General features: G+C 34.9%; 1 protein-coding gene across 1 annotated transcript; it reads right to left on the bottom strand.

Annotated features, from left to right (window-relative positions):
* Positions 1-1,374: 1,374 nt before the first annotated feature.
* LOC124237261 (hepatitis A virus cellular receptor 1-like) lies at positions 1,375-12,021 on the bottom strand. Its single transcript, XM_046656723.1, is given in 6 exon segments — positions 1,375-1,461; positions 1,464-1,661; positions 1,663-1,819; positions 1,872-2,038; positions 7,981-8,115; positions 11,992-12,021. Coding segments are annotated over 6 exon segments (774 nt in total).
* Positions 12,022-23,062: the final 11,041 nt, after the last annotated feature.

Below are 23,062 nucleotides of genomic sequence, written 5' to 3'. Positions count from 1 at the left end.
TTGTTTGGGTTTTTTTAATGCCAGTTATTTCCCACTTATAATTTAGAGAAAAGACTTCTCTGAAGAGAGAAACACTGAAAGAAACAGAATGAAAATAAAGATTTACAACTGTGGGTGTGAAAAAGTAAAACAAATTTAAAAAATCAATCTTTTTCAAGATAAAAAAATCTTTTAACAATGAGTGTACATATAAATGAAACCAGACAGTTAATAAAAGTCCCTCACACTTCTGCGTACTTGCAAAATTATTCCAACCACCTTTATAGCCATCAGTGAGAGACTGAGTCCGCTACTTCTTGAAGATATCCAAAATTTCTTTTGTTTAAATATACAATCTTAATTTCATCAGTGCCTTAATGCCTCAGGACAGACTGTAGATCATGGAATCTCAGTTGTGTCTTGAAAGATCAAAATCAAAACAAAATTCAATACATTCTACAAAATTGATATATTTACCAAAAAGAGCTCCATATTAACTAAATTCCTCTCTCTCACCCATTCTACCTCTCAGCTATTGACAAATTTTATCTGCGGCATAAGGTGGTAGCCAAATTATCCAATATCAACTTTAAAAAAAAGCATTATTTAAAGAAAAATATAAGAGGTACCATACAGCAAGAGACTTACAAATGCAACATCATTAAAACGCACTGAGCACTAATGCTAGATCTGCTCTTACTAAAAACGACATTTTTTTAAAAAAACTCTTGCATTTCTGTAGTGGTTTTTTACTTTTCAAAGACTTCTCACAAGTTCCATCTCATTGGAATTATCACTATACTCTGAGGTAGTTATGGAAATAAATATCTCTAACAGATGAAAACCCCAAGAAATGTAACATTCGGAGTTACCAGAAAAAAACAAGTAAAGAAATAATTATGAAATGCTTCCAAGGGAAGCCCTTTGGCATTCCCGTCAGATTTACTGCTTTGAAGTACTATTCCTCTCTCCTTGACAGCTTTGGTGACCAGGATAGAAGTTCACTTCCTGCCACCCCAGTGAGTATTCTCTTGAAGCATATAGGATTCATGGGGTCTAATGAGAATATACACTTTTAAAGTGTTCATGTTTGAGAGAGAGCTCTGCAATGGCCAGAAAGATTGAGTCAGTTTTAGGATTAAAAAAGGACTGTATTATCAACAGCAACAACACTACACAGATTTGAGCCAGGGAGTCACTCTACCCAATGTCACTGACATGTTGGAATGCCAGGTGGAACTGACACAGAAAATAATCCTGCACATTCAAAGGAGTCTCACACAGTGATATCTTGTCACTGCGTTTTGCAGTCATGGGCATAAAGTCCTGGAGGGCCACTGGATCTTAATCCATGAGATAAAAATCATCTTCAGTAATGTAGATATTGTCATCTGCTCAGATGTGCACTTCAGATTCACTATGCCAAGCTCCAACTGGAGGGCCATTCAATGAAACCATATCTAGTTGCTGCAGTTTTTTCTGATGTAGAAATATTTTCTGGTAATCATGACAACCAAAAAAGTTAGCAGCACCACAGCAGAAATACTGATTACAAGATAGACTGCCTTGGTGGAGCTCATCCACGGATTTTGTGCCAGAGACACTTGAGTTTGATTGTTATGCTTAAGGCCATTTGAAGACTGTGTCACCCTGCCATGCCATTTGTTGGACAAGAGTACAGTGTGAGCTGGTGGGTTGCGTCCTTCTTGTTTCCTGCAGTACCTCAGGCTGAGTTTTTATTGGCCATGTTGGAGAAGGTGATGTAGCTCCTGGTTCTTGGTTTTGTGTGGGTGCTGGCATTGGAGGAACAGAGGTAGAGATTCTAGGTGACATTGGAGCACTGGTGTTCCCAGCTGGTTTAATCTCCAGTGACATGGTGTGTTATCGTAAACGATCCTTTGTGCTCAATATGGCAACAATACAGGCCACCGTCTACCTTGACTACATTCTCTATGGTCAAAGACACATTCTCCTTTAAAAGGTACTCCCTTGCCTTGTAATGCCTATGCTTCTGAAAAGTGACATGGGATCCATTAGTCCAGATAATTGCGTCTGAGCACTGAGACATAAGACATGTCCCTCAGCCTTAGTACATGGACATGGACCCTCCATTAGCCACTGAATAGGTGCAGGGTAGCATGACAGGTTGACCCACTTCTTAGTGCACTCCCTGATGGATAAAAAACTAGAACATCTGTCAGGAGTACTATGAGGATTGAGGTGACTATCTGAGGATGCGTCACGGCATCCATGGGTTAGTTAAGAAGGAGTTTCCCAGCCTCTCATTTACATCCTTTCCTTCCTTCTTGTGACTGTTTGTAAAAGAATTTTTTTTTAATTACTATACGTGATTCTTTATATTACACAATTAAAATGATACTCTCTGGTGATTGTCAAGTTGTGTTCAAATCCTGGCCTCATCATATATCAATTACATGATTTTCTGTTATTTCCCTTCAGTTAAAGTGAATAATAATGGCATTTTCTTGACAGAGTTGTTGTGAGAACAAGCATGTTGCTATATGTACAGCAGTGAAAAATGTTTGGGGCACATAATATGACATAAATGTAAATTACAATATTACATTTACAACCAAAATAGCAATATTTTTAGTAGTAGTAATTGTGTCATTGCTTGACTTGCAAGTTAATCCTACATCCTTTCATGTAGCACATCATGCAGTTTTTCACATGACAAAATGTATTACTTTATTATTTCTATCATTATTATTATTATTATTATTATACGTTCCTGCAATGCTGCTAGTTCTATTTAATTTTCATGAAACATACCTAGAATTCTGAAAAGGGATAAACTCCTTTATATGCATGCTTAAATGAGTCATTAAATAACATAATTATCAATACAATTTCATAGGCAAAATAACAATGATTTTTTTTTAATAAAACTATAGCAAGCCTCAATATAGAATTATTTAGATAAACACTAATATTTAACTGGGAAGGCATGAGTCACATATTTAGGATTAAAGTTATTTTATTTCTATTTTCCAATTCCGGGATGAATAGAAATACGTACTTGTCAAATTGCTATCACTACATTTGAATATGTGATTTGAAAGTGTGAAGTAACCTATTTGAAAAAGTTAAATTTGCACATGTGCTAATATAATATTTCCCAGTACCTATATTCTGTTCTATAAGGGAAATTGTCATTTTCACATAACTCTTATTTATAGATAACTTTTTGATATACTTTAATGATGAAAATATTTTAATTAAAGTTTCTATTTTCCTGTGTAAAAATCCTCTCAGCTACTAAAAATATGGGAAAATAAATGACACAGTTCCAGGGCTCTAAGAAAGAACATTTATAATTTTTCAGTTTCATATATTTGGAAATTATATAAAATCAAACTTCTTAAATTTTAGTAATAATAAATAAAATTATTTTAAAATTAATTAAAAAACAACAAGAAAAGATTGAGACAAGACTGCTGATGGAGAAGCTGTCTACCCATCAACAGAACATTAGCAATTCCATCATATTCTAAAATAAAATTTGCTATATAGAAGTGATTGCATTTGAAATTATTGGTATATTTGAATGCGGCTACCCAACCATGAAAAATGAGTCTTCCATTTGCTGTAAAAATAAATTAGGCAACGCTTTATTAGCAAAGCCATTTGAGTACCTCAGTTCATCACTATTCACGGTCCCATTAACAGCTGTCTTTGCTTATATTTGAGCTGCCTTGTAATGTCGTTGTAGTCAGCCTTACTTTATATCTAAAGTGAACACAGGCAACTTCTAGGATATAAAAAAGCGAACCCTGATGTAGAGATCCTGTGGGAAATTATACAGTAATCTTACCAACCTCACTAATTTTCTTCCTATGAAATCATGATTCCCACTGCACGTTTAAAGCCGTTCAAAGTATTGTTTAACACTACCATTTCTCTATTAATAACCTCAGTAAATCACAAAAATATATGAGTATAGAAAGTGAGATACTCTGTTGGGAAAATGTTTTTACTTCTAAATTAAAAGTAATATAAAGTGACTATTAAACATGTCACATACTACTTGTTGACGCTAAAAATACTTTTCTTAACAGAATCAATTTCTCTAAGATAAGAACACAATGCTAGTGACTAGAACGTTATAAGCAAGCTAAATGATTCAAGAAAAAAATCAAAGTAAAATGGCCTTTGCTAATGATCTATTGGTATCAAATGCCTAAGAAATATTTAAGAATTTGTATGTAGTACCTTCAGTGAAGAGTCCTGCACTTGAATACATACCGGCACTTGTATACCATATCCATCCGAAACAGTGTATATAGTAGAAAAACTTTCAGCAACTGTTTGAGCTTAGGCAATTCATTGAACCCTGGAACATTGATTCCCCTCTGTGAAATGGGATCATAACAGCCACTTCGCATTGTAGTGAGGATTTAAGCAGATAAGGATTAAAACATGTCTAGTTCAGTTCCCCATATGTGGCATTTCTAAGTGTTGGTGAGTATATTCTCTCATTGTTTTCACATTGGTCCTCAGAGGGAGAAAAAAAGACCTATAAATAAGTGATACTAGGGGCATCTAAAAATATACAGACTTGTGAAAATGAAAACTGAAAATTATCAATTAAATATCTCTTCCTGTGCTTAGCTCAATATCACATTAAAAGCAATAATTGATCATGGGTATTTATCATTGAGAGTTCCTAGGCAGTGTTTCTCAAAGAAGAGATTATGAGGATAACAAAGACAACCAAAAGATTAGGTAAACTTTAGGTACAGGAAATGCAATTTTTGCCTCTTTCCTATTCTTTTGCCCAAGATAAGATTTTCTTTGTGTAAATTCAGACCACTTTTACTAAATGCTATCAGTGGTCTGTCACATTTTATTTACTGAATACAGCTGGAATTTTTCTCTCATGTAGATAGTTCACATAATACTATTCTTCAAGTTGGGTTTGATATTCCTATGTATGTTAAAGTTTGAAGAAACACATCTATGTATATTCAATCTCCGTGTATACACTAAGTCCCTTCTTATGTGCTTACACAGAAGTACCTATCACAATGGGTCAGTGTTCTGAAGGACGGTTAACAATATGGTATACGAGATACAGGAAATTCCCATGAAGCAATTACCTGGTGTTGTGGGACAGAATCTACCACCTGTGGGACAGAGGTCCTGAGTACTGAAAAGGGTAAATATGGGACACAGAGCCAGATGAATAACATGTAAAATTACTTCAGAGAAGATGCAGAGAAATATAACTTTAGGCAAAATAATGTCCCAAAAGTACTGCTAAAATTTAAGAAAGCTGAACTTAACATTTTGCTATCATGGAAGTTAAATTAAGATATTTTTCTTTTCTTTTCAACAAGACATCCCTTGGTGTAAAAAATGTGATTCAATAATTTATAGAAGAAAAGAAGCTTCTGAATTTCTGTCCCAAGTCTGTTGTAAGTTTAATTATAGATTTTATGATTTTCTTTTTTTCTCAACACATTGACTATTGTATCTGAAAGGTTAAGCAGAAACATATGGGAAACTATTATATACAATTATGTATAACTTAGACAATCATACATAAAGCTTTCAACTTTAAAATCATCTCAAAATACTTAAGATTATTTTTTATTTGAGAAAGTAATTTATTCTCAGAGCCGGAAAGAACTTAGATGTTATATATTTCAATGCTGAAATTGTACATAGGAAGAATCTCATGTGGAGAAAACAACTATCTTGCCCGGCTCTATCTTTCTGATGTAGTTAGAGGTAGAATTAACTGGAAACCCACACCATCTAGCTCTAGATATTTACACTGCATTTTATTCTTCAGGCAAGAAAAGCTTTAATTTTCAATAATATATAAAATAATACACACATAATACAATTGGGATATAATGAGCAATGTAGTTTCTTGGACTATATCAAATATCTAATACACAGTGTAGTTCATGTTACTTGATATCAAAATATTACCACAGTTCTTAATGTCTTTTAATGGTATACTGTTTTTATCATTCAAATACCAAAAATTATTAAATTTCAAGTACACCAAACTCATTTTAATTTGACACCCCAATATTAAAATATTTGAAATTAAAAAGTAGAAGTCTTAATTTATTTTCTTTCTTTAATTATATTATAAATATTAGCTCACCAAAAAAAAATCCACAGGCATTCACAATGGCCCATTGTGTTGTATAGAGAAATTGAAATATCTAATTAATACATGTGCTTATTTTTATCTCATTTTTTATGTACATGTTTTTATAGGCTTTATAATGTAGCAGGTGAATACACTTCCATATTATATAAATGCAATTATTTATTTATTCATTAATCCAATAAGTATTTACGAATGTGCAGGCACTCTTCCGTGTACTTAGAATCTATTAGTGAAGAAACTTAAAATGATCTCTGTGTTCAACATCCAAAATAAGCATAAATAATACAGCATATCATAAATATAAAATCACATGCTATAACGTTATTAGAATGTTATGAATGCTATAGAAAAAAATCAGGTAAATCACATCAAGTGAGCTGGGGGGGAGAGTAAATGAAATTTTTACATACAGTATTCAGGGGCAGGCATCATTGAAAAAATAGTATTTGTGTAAAAACGTCAAAAAGGTAAAGTTGGAGAAGACGATACATGGAGGAAGAACATTCCGGGCAAAGGCAACAGAGAGAACAAAGGTTGTAAGGCAAGATAATGCCTGGCATGTTCCAGAATCAGCACGGAGTCCAGTGTTGCTATAGCAGAGAGAAGGAGCTCAGTGTAGAGAGGGGTGAGCGGTAGGCAGCACTCAGCCACGCAAAGCTGGTCTTCCCCCAGAGTGGAATGGGAAACCACTGGGGAATTTGGAGCAGAGAAATGGAAGTATTTGCATTTTATAAGGATAATTCTGGCTGCCAGTTGAAGAATAAGATGGAATCTGGAACACCACTTAAAAGACAATTGCAATAAATCCATATGGCTTAGACTAAGATATTAGAGTTGAGGTGGTTTAATTGTGAACCTCGGAAACAATTCAGATATGTGTGTTGGGAGAGAGGAGTCCAGAATGACTCCAAGCTTTACAAGTGAGCGACTGGAAGGGTGAAGTTATTAGTTATGAAGAGGAAAACTGCTGAAGGAGTGACTCTGAGGTCAGGATGGTGTAACATAAGAAATTCAGCTATAGACAGGTTAATTTTGAGATATTAATTGCACCTCCAAGTTCCAATACTGAACATGTTTTGTGATATAAACTTTCAGAAGTCAGGAGATAGGCAAAGGCTTGGAGATACAAGTTTGAGGAAATCAATGCATAGATGATATTTAAATTCAATGAGAATGAAATCCTCAGGGGAGAGGGTGAAGAGAGAGAAGAAAGGAGGAATGAGAGCTAGAGCCCGGAACTTTCCAGTCATAACAGGTTGGGGGAAAACTGAAAAGGTGAGACAGGAGAGGAACAGCGTGGTGTGCTGGAAATAGAGTGGGGAAAGTGTGTGAAAAGAGTAGGGTGACCCATGCAGTCTTCTTTGATGAACTTGATGGGAGCAATTTTGGAGAAATCATGTGGATAAAGCGGAATTAGATAAGGGTTAAGAGAGCATGGAAAAAGAAGCATTGAGGACGTCAGGTAGAGCTGATTCTTCCAAGGACTTTTTATGGACAAGGCAGTAGAGAAAATAGGAGTGGAATCTAGAAAAGATAAATAAAATCAGGTAAAAGTCTTTTATTAAAATAGCAGAATCAACAGGTGTTTATATACTAATGGAAATTATTTAGTAAAGAGAAAAATAAATGATGTAGAAAAGTAACAGGAGAATTGTCAGACTGATGACCTTAAGAAACAGAATGGACTTTGATATGAATTTCAAAGGACCAGACTGAGACAGGAACACGAGCAGTTAACCTACCGCAACAGGAGAGAAAGCAGGCAACGTGTTGAGAATATGTGGGGTTCCCTTCTAATTACTGCGTTTTTCATTAAACATGGAGCAAGCTTCTAAATTAAGAAGGTGTACAGAGAAAAGGTGGAAATTTGAGGAGGTGGAAGGTATGAAATAGTTGTCAAGGAGAAGGTGAGAGTAAAAAGCTAAGGAACCAGTTAAATTGCTCAATGACAGTATGAGGGTCATTGTCACAAATTTAAGATACAGCTTTTATGCTTGATCACCTTTCTTTGGGGTTGTTCCCTCAAAAATGTTCCTCGCTTACCATGTTTGGCAATTACCAACCTAAATCATCTAGCATTTTTTTTCTCTTATGTTAAGTGCCTGTTATGGCACCTGTCACTTTAATTGATTAACACATAGGAAAGATCTTCCCTCCTTTAGAGAGGGAAACCTCTGAATCAAAACTGATTCCTGTCAATGAAATTTGACACAATTATAGGCCAATAGAAAGTTTGCCCAAATGCCACATCTTAACTGATTGACACTTTTTAATCAGTGCCTAGTGACATTAATTTTACACTTTGTAAAAATGATTTTTAGATTTCAAATGAAAGGTTAAAAATAGCTCAGTCAAATCATTCTAGAGGTAACTGATGTATTCCCTATACATCGTTTGAGATAGCCTACATTTACGTCTGTGCTGAACTTAATAACAACAACAAAGGTCGCTGCTCTTGGGTCAATTCCCCTCAGCACCCTGTCAGAAGTATTGATTAGGATTGTTCCTGCCATGGCCTTGTCTTCCGTTAATACAGCCCCCCCCAACCTATACATACATATTTTCTTTGCTAATCAAATGCCATTGAGTTCATCACAGAAAAATATTTATCATTTAGGTATAAAAATTCCAGTTCTTGAGATCTTGCTAGTCCTGACGAGACTATATTTGAAGAAATTGTCATTTACTACTTTTATTGAGCAATATATCTGACAATCTTTGTTTTAGTCACTATAGTACTTAGAGAAAAAGAGGCTGTCTAATTATTGATTTATAGAACCAGGAGTTTTCTATATTAACATTTGAAATATTGACTAATGTGATATCAACTACTACTAGGCAAAAAAAATTCCACTGACTTTCCAATAATATGGATTTTAGTCAATGAATATGTTTTAATCAATAAAATATGTATTCTACAAAATACTTTTCCATATAAAGTGAATGAAACTAATAAGATAAAAGGTGCTAAGTAATCACTTAAATCTTTTAATGTTATTTAAAAATATTTAACATATTAAAAAGAAAAATAGTAAATGTAACATTTTTTGTTTTATACTAGTAGATACTATGTGCTTTAAAATTTTTTTTTCTTTTTCTTTTTTTTTTAAAGATTGGCATCTGAGCTAACAACTGTTGCCAATCTTCTTTTTTTCTTTCTTTCTTTTTTTTCTTTATGCTCTTTCTCCCCAAATCCCCCCAGTACATAGTTGTATATTTTAGTTGTGGGTTCTTCTGGTTGTGGCACATGGGACGCCACCTCAACGTGGCCCAATGAGCGGTGCCATGGCTGTGCCCAGGATCCAAACCAGTGAAACCCTGGACCGCCGTAGGGGAGTATGTGAATTTAACCACTCGGCCACAGGGCAAGCCCCCTGCTTTTAAAATTTATATAGATTTGGGGCCAGCTGCAGTGGCCTAGCGATTAACTTCAGCACACTCCACTTTGGTAGCCTGGGTTTGGTTTCTGGGTGCAAACCTACACCACTTGTCTGTCACTGGCCATGCTGTGGTGGTGACCCACATACAAGGTAGAGGAAGATTAGCAGTAGATGTTAGGTCAGGGCAAATCTTCTTCAGCATAAAAAAATAGAGAGAGAGAGAATATATGAAATCTACAGCATGTATATATACACTTAAGAGAATGAAATATCTTACTTGCTCATGTAATAAAATCTGAATTACTAATACAGTCATGCATTGCTTAATGATGGGGGTACCATCTGAGAAGTGTGTTGATGGGTGATTTCATCCTTATGGGAACGTTGTGCAAGATAATCTTGGAAATCCTAGTTGGAGCAATTAGGCAAGAAAAAGAAATATTAGCCAAATTGGAAAGCAAGAAATAAATTTTCCTCTGTTCACAGATGACATGATCTTATATGTAGAAAATCTTAAAGATTCTATAAAAATAAAAAAACTATTAGAACTAATAAATGAAGTCAGCAAAGTTGAAATATACAAAACAGACAAGAATTCATTTCTGTACACTAAATGAACAATCCAAAAAGGAAACTAAGAAAACCATTCCATTTAGCATCAAAGTAGCATCCAATAGCATCAAAAAAAATAAAATGCTTAGGAATAAACTTAACCAAGGAGATAAAAGACTGGTACACTGAAAACTACATAATATTGCTATAAGAAATTAAAGATGACACAAATAAAGGGAAAGAAATCCTGTTTTCCTGGATTAGAAAGAAAGCTTAATGTTGTTAAGATGCCAATAACTATGCAAAGCAATCTGCAGATTTAATGCAATCTCTATCAAAATCCTGTTAAGAATTTAGTTAAGCTACTCCATAATATTGCTACCTCAGCACCCATTTTGTGTGGCTAAGTAGCCTACAGGGGCCTTGAAGTGGGCCCAGCCCCTTCCGTGAATGCATGCTCTAGCTGACAGCTGGCAGAATCACAAGGGATTAACATCAACACATATAAAGAACTTCTACAACTCAACAGCAACAACCCAATTAAAAATGAGCAAAGTGGGGCCAGCCCCATGGTGGAGTGGTTAAGTTCGGCACACTCTACTTTGGTGGCCCAGGTTCGCGGGTTTGGATCCCAGGCACAGACCTACAGCAATCGTAAGCCGTGCTGTGGAGGCAACTCACACATAAAGTGGAGGAAGACTGGCACAGATGTTAGCTTAGAGCTAATCTACCTTGGCCAAAAAAAAAAAAAGAGCATGGGACTTGAATAGACATGTCTCCAAAGAAGACGTACAAATGGCTAGTAAGCACATGAAAAGATGATTAACATCACTAATCGTTAGAGAAATGCATATCAAAACCACAACAAGATACCACCTCATACCAATTAGGATGGCTACTATTTTTAAAAAAAGAAAGGAAGAAAATATAAGGGTTGGTGAGGATGGGTAGAAATTGGAAGCTTTGTTCACTGTTGGTGGAAATTTAAAATCACATAGACATTACGCAAAACAGTATAGTGGTTCCTCAAAAACTTAAACACTTAATTTCGATATGATCAAGCAATTCCATGTCTAGATATATTGCTAACAGAATTGAAAGCAAGTACTCAACCAGATATTTGTACACCAATGTCGATAGCAGCAATATGCACAACAGCCAAAAGGTAGAAACAACTCAAATGGCCATCAATGGATGAATGGATAAGCAAAATGTGAGATGTGTACAATGGAATATTATTCAGGCTAAAAAAAGTGAAGTTTTGACACACGCTACAATATGTATGAACCTGAACACTTTATCCTAGGTGAAATAAGCCACACAAAAAGACAGATATTGTGTGACTCCACTTACATGAATTACCTAGAATAGTCAAATTCATAGAGAACAGAAGTAGAATAGGATTACCAGAGGCTGGGGTGAGGGAGAAGTTATTGGGCAGCTATTTAACAGATGCAGAGTTTCAGTCTGGGAAGATGAACAGGCCCTGGAGAAGGGATGGTGATGATGGTTGTACAACAATGGGAATGTGCTTAATGCCACTGAAAGTGGTTAAAATGGTTAACCTCATGTCATATATATTTTACCACAAAACAATCACATTCTCTTAGTTTGCATACAAGCAAACCTGTTTAGTTTATTAATTTATTCTTAGTTTGCTGACTAAATAACTTTTACAATTGCCTTAAATTAGAGGTAGAAAATATTGTATTTGTACCTACTAAAATAAGTTAAAATTTACTAACGTATGGATTTATTTCATCTCAAAATTTATATTTTTCAATTTCATCAAGAAATTAGAATATAGTCAGTCTATTAATCCTATTGGAAATTAAATCTTACGTACATGAAAGTATGTTAAATCTTATTAAAAGTAATGTAGGAATTGGTTTCCAGAACTTTTAGGCACAAGACTGACTTCTGACTTACCTGAGTTCCTTTTGGGGCATCAATCTTCATATTAATCATTTAATGTTTCCCTTAAGTGGATTTTACAAATGATAGCAATTGATTATTTTACCCTTTTATAGGGCATTTGGTCAATGAACATGCTCTCTTTCACGTCTATTTAAGTGCATATAACTAACATGAGTCAATCTGTGCACTGATTTAATTTAGGTCAAATAAGCTTAAATAGAAATGGCTCTAAAATGTCTTTTAAAGAAAGAGTTTAAGTAAATGACCTGTCACATTCTTTTATTATTGCTAGAGCTTGGTAAACATAACTGAAATTTTGTTAACGTTTTAAAAATTTATTACAGTTTAGTGTAATTACATGTTTAATGCAAAACATCAACTAGATGTCACATAAGCACTTACACAAGGATCATGATATTGCACTCCATTTGGCGAAACTTTTTCAAAAATTCCTCACCAGCAAACAATTTTTATTAAAATTATATGATCGTGTTTCTCTGTTTATTCTATTTTTTGTTTCTATCTTTTAATTTGTTAAATATGTGTTCTAAGCACTCATCTCTTGGTGGTGGCCATGATATTTCTAAAGTATTCTTTCCAAAGCTATTTTTCCTTTAGCCCATGTTTACTATTATTTAGAAAAAGCAATATTGGTTGTTTTCTTTTCCTTCTAGAACTAGGCAAAGAAAGTCTTCCTTTAAGCTTCTCTAATGCTAAAATGCAAATTTCAATTTTTCATATTATTGTAAATATATTGAGAAATATAATGTAAAGTATAAAGTAAAAATGTTTGAGTATAGGAAACATAATTTCTGAACTTTCATTTAAATGTTAATAAATTGATATATAGATATTTTATACTTTCTCTTTCTTTTCCACATTATTATTATAGTACAAACATTTGTGTTTAATAAGGAAAAGAAAACCAAAACTGTGTGGTTAAAATTGCAGTCCTCAATGGAAATAATAATAGGATTACCACAAGTCACTAAACTAAGATTCAACCCTAGTGTTCAATATGTTTACAAAAGTTAAGGGTTATCACCCTTATATGATCCCTCTATTGTAATTTGTAAAAATTTGATGCCATTGAAAATGACAACAAGCAGTAATAACAACTAACATTTATTCAGTTTTTTACTGTATGTCGGGCATAAGATCTACTTACTTAATCTTCACAACAACCACGTGACTAGACATTATTATTATCCTCATTTGCAGGTAAGGAAATCGAATCTAATATATAACCTGTCCAGTGTTACCTAGAAATGAGTGGAGCTGAAATTTGATTTCAGTGTGCTTCCTGCGCTGTAATTATGGTCTTACTTTTAGCCTAAGTATATCCTCTGACATGTTCTCTTTTAGTTACATGCAAGAGATTGTTCAGTAGAGAGCTTTTTATTAGACATTGTATGGATAACAGATGCCTTAAAAATCGTTGTTATTTTTGATATACTGTAACTGTTCTTGTACTAGTGAAAAAAAGCAATGTGTTTATAGATATCGACTGTTCACCAGTATTAATTTGCATTCAGAAATTGACATGGCTCTTATACCACATTTTATACCCTATGATTTCTCCAATGATTGAAATATTTTTTAGAGAACTGGTTATCCATATATGTTGCAATCCTGAAATATCAATTGCCTGATGGCATTTCATTTGTAAATACCAATTTTCACCAGCTTATTAGTCTTATTATTTTAATAATGATTGGATTTTTATGATGAACGTGGGACTCTTTAATCCCAGACATAATTAGGGCATTCTGGTGTGTTCTACAGGTTGTCAAAAATTATAAAGTAATAGCTCTAAGAGCAACTCTTAAGAGACTCCCTTGCTTATTATTTTGAAAGTAACTAAAATATACTTAAAGTAACTAGTATCTCAAACGTTTTCTCTTAGAAATAGTGTATACAGCATTTTCTGTTTCCCAATTACATTTGGGAAAAATAAAATTAATATCTACATTTTTCCAATTTATAGGTATCCTGCTCTAGGAGTTGAAAATTCTAGTTCAAAACAAAACAAAATACAAGAAAGAAATGTAAACCATAGAATCTTTCATTCATTCATTCATTCATTTACCATGACAGATTGGATAAAATCCATACAACACACTTAGAAGGATTAAAATTGAGCTTCAATTTGGCTTTAATCTTCTTGGCAATTAAAGACAAAGAAACATGGTTGGTAACATAATTTGTGCTATCCATTAGTAAAAGAGCCACTGCTTTATATATCAGACTTGGCATTTGGGTCTTATGTACATTTTTACCACTAGTCTTCCATCATAGTACATGAAGTGATATAATGATCAACAGTATAAGCCATCAGACTTCCAGCGGAGGTATGCATCCCTCCAGGGGTAACACGGGGATTTCAAAAAGGTAATGGAGCAGATAATTTTAAAGAAATCAATTTTCAGATATTCGACTTTCATATACATCGCCTTCTGCTATAATGCATGTTTGTAAAACACCAATTAATTATCAGTGATTGGAAAATTACACACAGTAACATGGACACATGTTGGAGTGTGAAGTACTTTGTGCAGTAAAGAGAGTCCGAAGATCATAAGTAGAATTATAATCTTCATCAAGAAAGGAGAAATCTCGGCTACTGCCTAGGGAGGAGTCCTATTGTCTTTCTTTCGTTCTTTCTTTTTAAAGATTGGCCCTGAGCTACCATCTGTTGCCAGTCTTTTCTTTTTCTTCTCCACAAAGCCCCCCAGTGCAGAGGTGTATATTCCAGTGGTAGGTCCTTCTAGTTCTACTATGTGGGACGCCACCACATATCGCTCGATGAGCGGTGCTAGGTCCGCACCCAGGATCCAAACTGGTGAAACCATGGGCTGTCGAAGCAGAGCACGCAAACCTAACCACTCAGCAACCAGGCCAGCCCCCTGGCTTTACTTTTCGTAATGATAAAATGAATGCCTGCAGAATGTCCTTCCATAAAGATGTACATCTCAAGCCTTACATAGTTCTAGATTCCTGTCATGTTGCAACTCCTCCTAGTGCTTGGAAGTCCTGTTACATCTGCATTATCTCAGGGTCCACAAGCCAGTATTTTCACTTTTTCATTTTTGGGGTGCATCTTATTATCCCACTAGGAAATCTACAGCCATACAGCTGCCTACCTTCACTAATGGAGTTTTTTTCTCAAAGTCCCAAGGCTTGCATGTGTTTGTTTGTTTGTTGTTGTTGGTGTGTGTGTGTGTGTGTGTGTGTGTATTTCTGTTACAGAATTATTATACTAGTTTCCAGTGGACTGGCTCAACTTTATTTTTCCAGTAAGCTCTGTGTACTTTAAGGTTTTGCAGAATGCAAGGTTTACATGGAGTGCATATATTCTATTATAGCAGAATCCCTGGGTTCACTGTCCCCACGCTGGTCCATGCTTGAGTGTCAAGCTGGTCCAGAAGTGTTGATGCTTCCCTTTTACTGCATACCTTTCCTGGATCCCTGGTATCATCACTTAACAAGGGAAAGGTGTACCTCTCATCCATCTTGAATTCCATTTTGTTTTTCACTGACATTAAAACACACTTGAAACAGACCTGGAATCAATCTGAAATATTGGTGTCAGTGACAGTACTAGATGACACTTAGTATGAAACACGGCAGAAAGCACTGCTGAGCAGATCACGGCAATGATAGAAGATAAGACACATAGATGGAGGAACCCACAGATTCTTCTTACAAGCCCAGTTAATAATTATTTTTTGCTATTACAGTCAACAAATGATTTCACTGATGAAACTGTCACTTAAACACTTGCCTAGAAATTCAAGTAGCGAAGAAATTTTCATTTTTGACTAATTTCATTCCATTTTGTATGAGTCCCCATGCAGGAGGCAGAAAACACAGCAAAAACATGAAAAACAACAAAAACTTAAGGTAAGGATTAATTAACTAGTAAAGGGGGTTGACTACGCAAAGAGATAAAGAAAATTCTAAGGAATAAAAGAATAGTAAATGCAGGGGACAGCCACTACCTCTGGGGCTGATGGAGAACAACAAAAAAAGGAGTAAACTCAGAAGAGGCCCCACAAAGTCTGCCATTCACACCTCATTGGAGAATGAGGATTGGAGTCACTGGATGACAGAGAAGTTTTGCAACGGGGTACCCGGGATGCCAGCAGAACTCTCTGGAGTGTGGGCAGCACTAGGTTGCCTGCATGCTGTTGACAAGACACTGCCTGCAGGGGTGCCAGCTGACCAACCTTGCTCAGAGATGGCCTGCTGGGTTGCTGCCAAATGTATTTGTATGGAACACGGGCAGTCTGAGAAACCCTGAGGGGAGGAGAGAAGAGGACCATGCCGAAAATTGCTCTAACAAACCTGGCAGAGGGGCCGCCTGGTGGCGCAGAAGTTAAGTTTTCATGCTCTGCTTCAGCAGCCCGGGGTTCACCGGTTCAGATCCCGGGAATGGACCTTCTCATGGCTTATCAAGCCATGCTATGGCAGGCGTCCCACATATAAAGTAGAGCAAGATGGGCAAGGATGTTAGCTCAGGGCCAGGCTTCCTCAAAAAATTAATTAATTAAATAAATGAAATAAAATTTTAAAAAGCCAGCAGAAAATTTCCACCCTGAGTGTGAAAATACTTACCAAAGTGTCCTGGTATGTCAGGACCCCGACTACAGGAAAGGAGCGAAGAAGCACACACGATTGTTATGTGAAATGTGTTTAGTGGAGATTTTTCTTTTCCTTTATAATATGAAAAGATTTTGCTTAACTTACTGTTTTAATTATGTTATAATGCATTTTGGCCTTCTCATCTCTGCAAGGCCAATACAGATACTACTTTCTGGGATTCATGGATGATTTTTAGTACCCATGATTACACTATATGCCCAGACTGCAACCAGCATCACTATTCCTTCTAAAACAATGTTTCTTAGACTGTATTTATCCACTTATATATGTGTGTGTTTGTGTATACATACTCCCAAATTTTAAAGGTTCTGAAATGTCTTTCAGAAAACAGAAATGTTTTAATATATTGACCAAACTTTTAACTAATTATGAACATAAATATTTATGAAAGATTACCATTGCTGCTGTGTGTTTAGACAATAACAAAATGCATAGTAAGTACATGCTACCTGACAGAATATTAAGTAAAATAATGTAATTATTTGACAGTTTTAATTCTACCTTAGCATTTGTCAAAAGTGCAATTGTCAAATTGGAAATTTTACATAAATTTTTTCTCTTCTGTGTTAAATAATTTTAGCTATTTGAAAACTATATTGAAGCTAAAGCTTTTTTGAGTGTACATAGTTAAAGTTTGCTTGTACAGAATATTGTGCTAAGACCAAGGTACTTGGGCTAAATTCCTAAAACTTCATAATATACTTCTTTTGTAATCATTTATATATTTAAAAATTTTTCATAGTTATTTAAAGATTCTGCCTTCTCTGATGTTAGGAGCATCACTGTCAGTTCTATTTGAAAATTCAGGCTGCATCATTACATTAGGAAGAAATACAAAGAATATCTTCAAATTTAGATCATTCACCAAATTGTGATCAGCATTTCTACCTCGTATAAGCTCATCATGTTTTCTCTGAGAAGTGATGGGTAACTGACCAGCCCTGGAGTCAAAAAACCTAAGTTAGGAACATACTCTTCCTCTTAATAACTGTGTGAATTAGGGAATTGATATAACCTATTTGTGCTTAATTTTCCTCATTTTTAAATTTGGAAGCCATTTTTGATAGTGTGAGAATTAAACGACATAATGATTATAAAGCCTGGACTCAATAAAGATTACCTTTTATCTTTCATACCGATAAACATACTTCATAGCATTACATCATATGAATACAAAACTAACTCAGTTCATTAATTTAGCAAATATTTACTGGATCTATTATCCGAGGCACTATGCAAAGCACAGTCCTGTGCCTGCTTCACAGTCAGGTGGATCCTTGGTCAGATGCTATGTTGTGTGAGGTTCCATGCTGATGGATTAGGCATTTCATAAGCCCATGGGTAGTGGTGGTGTGTGAGCCTTTGTGAGCTGAAAATGCAACCCTAGATTCAGTATAGGTATCTATTCTTATGAGAACAAAATGCTGGACCTTCTGTGATGGAAAATGCCCAATATAGTCAACTTGTTACTACTTGTCTACTCAAGTAGTAGTGCCATATCAATTTCTCAGTATTGGTCTTTGTTACAGACTGGTTGGACATTCAGAAGTATCAGTGGCTATGTTGAACTTCTAAGTAGAATTCCATGCTCTTGAGCCCATAAGTAGCCTTCATCTCTGCTATTATGGCCACTCTGTTAATATGGTCATTGTTCCAGCTCTGTGATTGGCCAGTGGTAAAGACCAAGGAGGTTTAGATAGGCAAAAGATTCACAGAGGGATACGACAGTGAAAGGTAAAGGACAGGAAGCAAGAGTGGGCAGAAAGCATCTTCAGATGGGAATGCGTATCTGCCAACTGCGAAATTAGTAAAGAAATGAAGAATGACTGGATCAGAAGTGTCTTATTTTGAAGTGTAGCTTTGTATAGAAAATTTTGGCCAAGCTAACAGGGGGCCTTATGGTGTCCTGAAAAATGTCCCCCCAAAATATCAGGCCCTAATCCCAAGAATCTGTGAGTATTACTTTATATGGTAAAAGATGTGATTGCAGTGAGGATCTTGAGATGAGAAGAATATCTTGAAAAATGCAATCAGATGTGTCCTCGGAAGAGACAGAGGGAGGTTTCACGCAGACAAAAAAGAGGACGCACACAGAAGAGGAGAAGGCGATGTGACCACTGGGACTGAGACCGGAGTGACGCATGTGCAGTGGGCAGTGATGCACTAGTTTCAAGGTTGCCAGCAGTCATGGAAGCTAGAAGGGAACCGATTTTTCCCTAGAGCCTCCTGAGGAATCTCTGCTGACTCCTTGGTTTCAGTCCGGTGTCACTGATTTCGCACTGCTGGCATCTAGAACTGATTGAGAAGGAAGTTTAGTTGTTTCAAGCCGCAAAGTTTCTGGCAATTGTTACAGCCCTGGGAAACTAACACAGTTCTCAAGCCAAAGTTGTGCAGTAGAGGAGGTCCGCATAGTCAAAGAATCAGTCTGCACTAGGATGCCACCATGTGCAGGCAATGCCTGGAAGTGTCCCGGGCGAAGGACGACGGTGGCCCAAATGCAGAGGTGGAGCATAAAGGGCGGCAGAGGGGTTGTCAGTCAGCTGCCCTCCTCAGAGTAGGAAAACAGAAATGCACATTTCCATGGCAACCAAAAAAAAGGGTAGACATTTCAAGCCTGATATACATACACTCTTTCATTCAAAAATGGAAAAATGCCCATTCTTTTCTAGATAAAATGTCACATTATGAAATCTGGCCATGTGCTAGTCAAGCAGCAGGCTCCAATCAAAGTAGGAAGTATTGGTATACATAACATCCTCTCTGAACAAAAGTATTATGTGGAAATAAATAAAAGAAATCCTCCAGCTAAAAAAACAGGGAGGAAAGCATAATTTATAATGCTTGATGAGAATGTTTCACATCAAAAATTATACATTGTAGCTAAAGTGATTAGAAACTAGAGGATAACATTTGAAGAATGGTCAATAGATAAGGATCTGAACAGTCAATTTAAAAAGTTAAAATGAATTCATAGAAAATGGAAGGAAGGAAAAGATAAAAATAATGAATCAGAAAACAAGCATAAACTAAAGTTTTTTAAAATTCATCTTTTTTTCGTTAATAAAATAGTAAGCATCTGGCAATACGAATTAATAAAATATTAAAAATAGATAATTTTAGGAACAAGAAAGAACATAGTCATAGACGCTGGTGAATTTAAACAGGTGATTAAAAATCTTATGGATAATATGCTGATATATTTGAAATTTTAGTTAAAATGAATAACTTCTTAGAGAAAATACATACTTAAACCAATTCTAGAAGAAATAGAATAAAAGGATAATACATCACGGCCAGTTTGGGTTTAGGTAAGGAATAGAGGTTGTCTTATTTATATAAAAGTCAATCAACCAATATAATATAATGTAATAATGGATAAAAGATAAAATAAAGTTTTCTTTGTCAGAAAGACAAAGGGCCCTCTAACTGATCACTTCTTTTCAACATTGTCTTGGAGAAGATCTCAGCTAGTCCAACAAGAAAGAAGAATAAATAAAAGGCGCCAGCATTGTAAAGAAAAAAATACTTTGGCCTTATGTTTAGATGATACAGGAGACCAAATGGAAACTAATTGAACTTCCATATACAAATGTGATCTCAAAGCAAACGCATGGTAACTAAACTTTGAGGCAAATATCATTAAATTTCTCATAAAGAAATAAAGCACTTACTGTCTACTACTATATTAAATTTTAGTTGTTTAACATGTAGACTAACTTGTAAAAATTTTTAATTGTGTAGAATAATTATAGTACTTCAGAGAGTGAGAATTATGCAGATCCAATTCGTTTTTCCAGATTGTCATTGAGATAGGAAGCTTAAAATTAAATTGTTTTCTAAATTTCACTTATTTCTGGGTAGAAATTCTTAACCTAGTGTTCTTTTGATCCCACAAAATTTCTTAGGCCTCTATCTCTGTCTTAAGTTTTGTCTCATATTATGTTAATTTTCAATCTCATTGAATATGAAATATTCATTTTGATCTTAATTAATTGTCATGATTCATGTTTGCCTACACTGAGGCAGAAGATAAAAAATGTGAATTTCATCTTTAAAAGAAGGAAATATTTCACTTAGAGTAAGAACAACTAGAAGGAAAAATCAGCGATATAGGTATATATGATTCAGGAAAAAATTTCACAGTGAAGGATGAAGCTTTGAAGTGGCAATTGAATTGTAACTTGCAAATGGCAGCTTGTAAAGCTAACCATGTCGAATTATCTGTCATGGCCAGTTCATAAATAAACTACCATGCTCTATTAATTGTATAAACCTGGAAGTATGCTTGACACGTTTCCATTATGACTTTGGTTCCAACGTAGGCATGCATTTATGCATTCTATTTATAATCTAATTTTTTATCATGTCTTGCTTATCTAAAACTAGAAAAAAGATAGCCCTTAGAACATTAACTTTATAAATCCAGTTGAGGTTGGTAGCTGAAGGCCAAATGCTAATTTTTCCCAAGCAATTATGAGTTAGTGTCAGAGACTTGTCATGAACAGCAGGTGAGCATGTGCCAGGGCAATTGTGACAAGCTTGTCAAACTAAACAATTGGGACGAAATGTTAATAAGCTCTGCTTCACATTATTTTATAATGTATAAAACTATGACATGCTATTCTCATCACAACACTGACAGGATGCTGTTTTTCTGTTGTAAATGTGTTTATGTGATATCTCTTTAAGGTTAATGACAGCATTTTCATTAACTAAACTGAATTCCTCAAATTACACAAAGAACATATCCCAAGGAAGGCTTATAATACAAGAATTTAAAAATGTTAGTCTTATAATCACAAAAGCCAAAAATTTTTTCAGTTTATATTCCTACGTAGAGATAGATTTTATGTGTGGCTACGAAATGAATTATAATCACATAAATACAGAAGATAATAACATAGTTATATATGCTATTTTGTATAAAATGATGCTTAAGTACTTTTTTATATGACTAGTTTATTTACACCTTTTTGCAATAAAGGAATATTCACATTAGTTAAGGTATTTATTATGAAAAACATATGCTTTAACAGCTTTGAATAAATAAAACATAGTTGTAATATGATTAAAGTAATCTTTTTTAGAGAATGATCTATATAACTGGAAGTTCATAAATGACATTCTCTTTGCAGTAATTTTCTCCAGCCAACCCAGAGAATCCCAATATGACAATAGAAATAATTTAAAAAAGTAACAAATGATAAAGATGTGTTTGCTGTGGTATAAATATATGGATAAATATCTTGACATACAGCAAGATAACAGATGTATTCCCATAAACTTTGCCTCTTCCCAAATATTTCTTTTGATGGTCGCAAAGTCATTGTTAGCAAACCAGTCTATGAAAATATGAATACAGATAATATGCTTCCTAATCTAGAGAAATTATAAATTTCCAAGTCATTTTTAATATTCTGTTGCATCTCTTATTTTTAAAGATCTGCTAAATGTGTGTGTGCATGTGCTACAAATAAATGTTCTATATAAGGTAGTTTTGAGAGCATGTGACATAAAACCTCATCCTTGTTGCATGGCACATGGATGTAGTGTGTGGAAACCGCCCTCCTTCACTGAATTCTGAATGTGTTTCTTTTAACCAAGTTATGGTTTGTTGACCTAAGAGCACTAAGATGTTACATCCATGCATAGTATACATACACTTAATCAATATCACATGGATTCCCCTACGCGTAGCAATATCTGAATCTAAGAGGATGATTAGGATTCGATGGAAAGAAGCAGAAATGAAGATTCAGGCCAACATGTTCTCAGGGGAGGAAGTTGAGGTGAAAATGTGTCCTGATGTCAGAGAGAAATCAACTAAATTTTTTAACAGCTGGAGAGGACTGTCACAATAACCAGCTGGGTGAGTCAAGCCAGTTGCATGCGTATCTGTGTTTCTACAACCAATTCAGATAAATAAGTTTTTCTCTTGAGGGCCATAGAGGCACAATAATGGTCTATTAGCCATAAATATTGGTCTATTTTTTAAAAATCAAAAACAATGTCTCTAAAGTCATAAAGGATTTATATCTCTCCAAAATAGATGCTAAATCAACTTTTAAAATTATTCCTATTGCAACTGTTTCTCCATGCTGTGAATACCAATGTAAGTACCTTTTCTCTCTTACTTTGAAAATTTGTAGATAGACTGATGCATCTATGCTCCAGATATGAACCTTTAATGCTTTACATGTATTTCAAAAATAATATGAAAACTGGCTTCATCTGCCTTTGCTTTAATACCTTGCTTTACAGATATTAAGGCAGCTCGTTGAAGCCAATAGGAATTACATGCCAATGTGGTATGTAATTCTTTCCCCGAATCTTCTTAGGAAATGCAAACTCCAGCTACTGCAGCAAGAGCCTATCTTGTTGACAAAACAGTTTTTAGATATTATTGTTTGGTTTCATT

This window comes from Equus quagga, chromosome 3, assembly GCF_021613505.1.
Source record: "Equus quagga isolate Etosha38 chromosome 3, UCLA_HA_Equagga_1.0, whole genome shotgun sequence".
Lineage (NCBI taxonomy): Eukaryota > Metazoa > Chordata > Mammalia > Perissodactyla > Equidae > Equus > Equus quagga.
This window is presented reverse-complemented; position numbering and strand designations above follow the sequence as displayed.